The sequence below is a fragment of the Dipteris shenzhenensis genome, chromosome 4, assembly GCF_047967505.1.
Source record: "Dipteris shenzhenensis isolate YYH24624 ecotype China chromosome 4, Dip_SZ_1.0, whole genome shotgun sequence".
NCBI classification, from domain to species: domain Eukaryota; kingdom Viridiplantae; phylum Streptophyta; class Polypodiopsida; order Gleicheniales; family Dipteridaceae; genus Dipteris; species Dipteris shenzhenensis.
The window spans coordinates 50,302,827-50,308,930 of NC_141599.1; the positions used below are offsets into that span (position 1 = coordinate 50,302,827).

The window sequence follows — 6,104 nt, forward strand, 5'->3', positions numbered from 1 at the left end:
TGGATGAGGATGCTAATGCAGCCTGAATAATGCTTCAATTGAGTAGTTTAGAATCTGCAAACAAAGGGAGTGGATAAGGAATCACTTGTCCCATGTTCATTACCATGTGGGGATAATGGGATGCCACATCAACTGCAAGGAGGTCTTGGCTTAGGGATTGATGTGAATGCAGGACAAAGGAATGCAAGAGAATTGGGTCAGTGATGAAGAGAATGCAGGTCATGCATATGAATCAATGGAAGAGGGAAGATGTTCAGTGTGGAGAAAGGTTTGCTCTTCTTTCTAAGCCCTGTCTGATGATGGAATGGACGAGATATTGGAGGGAGTGACAAATGCAATATTGTGCCTGAGGGAGACGTACCAGAGGAGAACACAACCTTCTTGTCCCTACCTATGAAGACTAAGAAAACTCAGTAGAAAAGAAAGGCTGACCCTTACATAGACCTCATGGAGCCTTGAATCATCAAGCAAGATGATTCCATACTGTTGCTCCTTGAGAGCTTAGGAAACACAGCAGCTTTGGCAGCTAACAAAGGAAAGGGGAAGGCTTGTCAGGGCAGCCGGCCCCAAAATGTGAGACGAAGTAGAAAAAGAAGCAAGTATGCCAGCATAGGTGCTATCAGAATTGAAGACCAAAGCTATTGTTTTGCAAAGCCATGATGCAGACACACCTTAAACATCCATGCCTTCTTAGAAGAAAGGAGATTTGTGTGCATACAAACAGTTCAATACAGGCCTTGAGACAAAATACACTGCTGCCCCAAAATCTAATGCTTTGCAAAGCCATGATTCAGACACGCTTGAAGCATCCATGCCTTCTCAGAAGAGCGAAGCTCCTGCATACCATGGAACATGAGGAATGCACCAGGAATGTTAGGACTTGGAAGCTACCATTAACGGGTGACTGTTGCATAGTTGGACTGACTTTTAGGCATAGAAGCAGATGTACTGGTGGGCATTTTTTTTTTCTAAGGATCATATTTGCAGGGTGGCTCCCCCCTTGGCAGTGCCATTGTTGCTCTGGCGGTTTCCTGGAGACGATTCCGCATTGCCTTTGGAGCTGTCGCAGAGGAGCAAGGATCTGGATGGGAGCCCTCAGGATCATGACGTGTATGCAAAGTCTTCAGAGGGACTACACCTGGGGATGGTGGCCTGGTTGGGGAGGACACACGTTCCAGATTGATGAGATCTCCCCATCCTACCGGATACAGGGTCAGAGCATTTTGAGAATAGCGCTCCATGAGGCAGTCCCTCTTGATAGCCTAGCTCCCCTATCTCCTCCAGAGGACAGCGTTTCGAAGGTGGTAGCCAGTATCACTGCGTGGAATATTTGGGTGGCTCGCTGCAGTCTCGTGATGGGTGAGCATCCGGTTCCACCCTCGGCTACCATGGTTGCCATCTGGCAGGATATCATCTACACTCTACGCTCCACCTAGGAGTGTGGGACTCCAGGCTCTAGAGCAACTATTGAGAGCCGTGCTCGATTCAGCAAGGCTTGGCATGCAGGAGTTTTCTACATCTTCACCTCACGAGGGATTCGCTGGTTGTATAGTCCCCCCACTTGGCTGTTAGCCCCAGTACCAAAGATCCCCTAGGCAGTGAGCTGGGTTTCTCTAGAACAGGCCGGTTTTTCTTTCAGCCTTTTCCGGTTTTTTCCATACTCAGCACCTTCGGGGCTGCTGTTTTGTATGAAGTCTTTCAAGCATTAATAGAAGGTTCCTTTCTTTGGGAAAAAAAAAAAAACACCACGAATATTTCCTAAAGAAACAAGTACAAAGTTATTCTAAGATTGAAGAATGGTGTCTTTACATCATAGAGATATGAAGGGCCGCATTTGTGGGCTACGTCCATTCAGTTCTAGACGTATGGTGGTAGAGAATGATACATAGCAATCAAAGAAGGTGAGTATGTAATGCTTACCATGTGCACCACATGTTCACATGAGAGGGGATTCACAGATTGGGGGTGTGAGGTTCATCTATTTTTATAACTTCATGAGCTACAGATTTGGTTTGACATTTAGACAAATGGTTATCTCAAAGCCTTTCTTCCTAAACTTCGTAGAGTCACCAGCTTGGATAGAGTGGCAAATACTACTAAGATACTTCTTGTAGCATGATAGGTATGGCAATTGTAAGAGAGAAGGAAACAAGAAGATAAAGGACTGATGCAGTGAGGACAACAAGATAAAGGACTGATGCAATGAGGACAATATGGGTGTGATTATTCTCTAAGCTTATGAGTTGCTCCATGGAAGGAGTAAATTTTTGGGAATGAACTAAATATGGATGGAGCACAAGGCCCTTCTTTGTGTAACCCAGAAAACATTCAACACCCGTACACATTTGCACAGGACACCCATTCATATAGTAATAATAAAAATATATGTTCTTTCCCCATAGTAGAGCCTATCTCCTTGCCCTACAGTGCTACAACTCCTTACCCTAGCACGTTGCAGTCACCTAAGAAAATCCATTAGAAAGGATTTTGTGAATAATGGCATCCCAAAGTTGCATTTGAATGCTAAGTTAGATACATATAAGAATATCTGGAATAAGCTCTCTCTCTCTCTCTCTCTCGGTGTATATCCTGCAACTATCACTCATAAATATTCAAACCATGAACTTTGCCATAAAGTAGCATGTAAACTTAATAGAGAGCAGAAGGAAATTTAATTGCCAATCTGATGGCATTCAGTACCGTCTTCAAAACTCAACAACATCCCACAAAGCCATTTTCCCCTGCACCACGAGTGAGAGAATGTTTTGTAAAAATAAAAGTGACCATGCATTCACTGCATATTCTCGTGGTACATGTGATGAGGAGCAGTAAAGGAGATACACCCAACCATGCTAACCTCAGATCGCTAAATCCCTTGGTAGATTATGGGCATACATAACAATGGCAGGATTTTCTTGGCTGAAGATATGATTCATATACGTTAGAGCCATGTACAGCTTCACCAGTCTAATACTGGTAATGATGAGAATCAGATCACTGTAAAAATTAAAATACAAGAGAATATTTTTCATATTATCACTCGATCTCCTCCAGAGTAATGTAGTAATCTCTAATCAAACCACCCCTTTTGACTGTAACCTGCAGAACCGGCCAAAATGAACGTATCAACTATTGGAATCTTAACAGCAGGGCCATCGACACCTATTCCATAACAAAAGACCAAACAGCTTACCCTCACGGTCTCTCCTACTTGGCGATCATCAAAGGCTGCCAAAAGGTCTTCCACAGCACTGAGAGTCTATATAAAGAGAAAAAAGAGAGATCATAACTGGAAGTTAAAAACTGCAAAATTCAAATTCTGAAGCGTATTTGAAATAAACTAATGCAATACAGCTGACAGTGACAACAGCAAGATGGCAAAGCAAACCTGGCCATTGACAGCAACGATTACGTCTCCCAGTACTATTCTTCCAAAGGCGTCTCTAGACGTACCCCGAAGGCCAGCACGGGCAGCTCCACCATTTTGAAGTACATCAAGCACAAGCACGCCCATCACTCCAACCTGCTTTGCTTGACTGTCACTTGCACAGCTGATACCCAAGCCTGCCCTTACTGCTTTTCCATCTCTAATGATCTGATTCACAACTCTTCTCACGGTATCTACAGGAATTGCAAAACCGACCCCAGCGCTCGCCCCAGACGGTGAATAAATCGCTGTGTTTACACCTATTAGCCGGCCTTGGCTGTCCAGCAGAGGACCACCAGAGTTTCCAGGGTTGATAGAAGCATCTGTTTGAATGACACCCCGAATCATCTGACCACTGACACCCATGATGTCTCTTCCTACACCTGAAATTATCCCACTGGTGAGTGTGCGGTCTAGTCCAAAGGGGTTTCCAATGGCCAAGACGTGCTGACCTACCTGCAAAGCCTGCCAACAAACAACCATGTGCTGAGTTATCTCCCTCTGCGGTGTTTCAACGTATTTGAAAGAGAAGACAGAGTGGGAATTTCATCACAGCAGAAGCACGTTATGCCAAAGTAAGACTTAATGTCGCAGAACTTTTACTCATGCTATTGATTGCTTCTCACACAACACCATGTTCATGAAATGGGAAAGCAAAAGCAGGTAAAACCTGTGAGGTACCAACGGAGATTGGCTTCAATTTAGAAGGTGGAGCTTCTATCTTGAGAACTGCAAGGTCCTTGCTCTTGGATTCGCCCACTCTCTTGGCATCCCAAGTGGTGGTATCGGCTAAGGTGACACGGGCACGATTTCCACTCATGATGACATGGTAATTGGTCACAATATGCCCATCCGTATCCCACACAAAAGCACTCCCCGTGCCCCTAGGGATCTCCAATGTGTTGAGAGAAACCTCATTTGAGGTTGCGATGTTTACAACAGAAGAGCTAGCCTCTTGAAATACGTTGATGGTGTTGCGCTCTGTTTCGAGCCACCAGTCTGAAAGTTCACAATGAAGAACTGTAAATATACTTCCTAAAATCCGGAGAAGACACGGAAACAGAAAATCTCATCTTGTTTCACCTTAATCCCCGGCATCCGAATGGCCTCGTTGTCAATCGATAATTCAGCATCGTAGCAGAAAAAAATGACAGTACGCAAGAACCGATCTCACCTTCCTCGGTGGCCCGAATGTCGCGATTTTTTGGAGAGAACGTTTCGAGAGATTCTAGCGAGGGCTCAAATCCGTCTAGATATTGCTGCAGTAGATGTTGGGCCGCTGGTGGAATATAATCTTGCGTCTCTACAAGCCGGTCTATCAGCTCTCTTTTCTCGAGACAGTCCCGATAGTCCACACGTCCCAAGTCTAGCACTTTCTTCAATTGGCTGACCTTAAGGCCCTCGATGCTTGGGGCGTCGTATCGCGAACTTGGAAACTCCCTTTGGGCATGGAGTGATATAGGAATTGCGCTCATTCGAGTTCCATTTCTTTTGAGAGGCCTCTGTCGATCCCTGAGCAACAACTCCCCAAACACTTGGCCGCGGAGAGCCGAACCCCATGAAAAGACACTCATGTCCTGCGAGGCGTACCCATTGTTGTTCGTTTCTGCGGCCCGCTGACTGTAGAACTGTCACAAACATAAAATTGGTTATGTTTTTAGCGTTTCTCGCACTTACATTTCAAGACGCAACAAGGATTCTACTGGTTTTCGCGCTCTGCAGCAATCACAAAAGCGTTCGTTTTCCAACCTTGGACAGTCTTGGAAATCCGCGCCTTCTAAAATCTTGCTGGGCGCGTCCCAAGCTCAATGATCGATTCACAGGCTTGCGAAGCAAAGAGGCTCTGTATAGAGAAATTCCAGGAGGCTGGCAGACAGACGCCATGAAAGTTGATAAGGCGGGATAAGCGATATAGCAAGGAAAAAGGCAGGATGGTAGCACGTTATACCAATCCGAAGTATCGCAGGAAGGAGAGATTCGTGGGAATGCGGATTACGACAAGATGTCAAGGCAGCTTGTGCACGGAATTCTTGGCAGAATAAGCGGCAACAAGAAGAGAGGTTCGCGAGGAATTTTGAAGGATCAGCCGTGCAAGCATTCTCCTACGGCAGCTGTGTGCACGCAATTGCGTGGCCGAGAAACAAAGCCGACAGAATTTCTGCAATGGCGAGGAAGATTGATCAAAATTCAAGGTGGAGAGACCTCGGATTGTTGCTCCAATGATCAAATGTGGACAGTTTGATCGAAATTCAGCTGGAAAGACCTTCGAATGGATGCTCGGTCGATCGATGAGGCGTCCAAGCAAACGAGCATCGAATTTCTGGTCGAATCAGGGCCATGGATTGTCGAATTAGAATCCGGATGAGCAGCTGCGATTGAAGTTTACCGATCGAGAATTTATGAGTTGAAGCGGGAGGGCGGTTTTGCAAAGAAGAATGCGAAGCTTCCGAAGCAGTTTCCCAGCACGTGGGCGGTTTCCTGCAATCTCAAGGGCGGTTTTCCCAAACATTGGGACTATTGGTCTCTAGAGACACATTGTGCACATCCTTTTGGCCTCTTTTCAGTCCCCATGAGTGATTCTTCTTCTTCTAGAGGCCTTTGCACATCCAGGCCGGTTTTCCGTTACCTTAATAGCTCAGATTTTGCAATGTCCAACACATGAGAATTCTTCACCCTG

General features: G+C 45.6%; 1 protein-coding gene across 2 annotated transcripts; it reads right to left on the reverse strand.

Moving 5' to 3' along the window:
* Positions 1 to 2,705: 2,705 nt before the first annotated feature.
* LOC147902996 (protease Do-like 1, chloroplastic) lies at positions 2,706 to 5,808 on the reverse strand. Of its 2 annotated transcripts, XM_087374114.1 has the most exons (7): positions 5,691 to 5,808; positions 5,177 to 5,585; positions 4,602 to 5,055; positions 4,098 to 4,426; positions 3,389 to 3,892; positions 3,194 to 3,259; positions 2,706 to 3,099 (listed from the first exon to the last, which is right to left on the reverse strand). In XM_087374114.1, exons 2-7 carry the CDS (start codon positions 5,309 to 5,311, stop codon positions 3,037 to 3,039), a joined length of 1,551 nt encoding a protein of 516 aa, XP_087230240.1. In that variant the 5' UTR covers positions 5,312 to 5,585; positions 5,691 to 5,808; the 3' UTR covers positions 2,706 to 3,036. The 2 variants fall into 2 exon arrangements, with proteins under 2 accessions (XP_087230240.1, XP_087230239.1); XM_087374113.1 differs by having other exon boundaries at positions 5,177 to 5,808.
* Between the last annotated feature and the right edge of the window lie 296 nt (positions 5,809 to 6,104).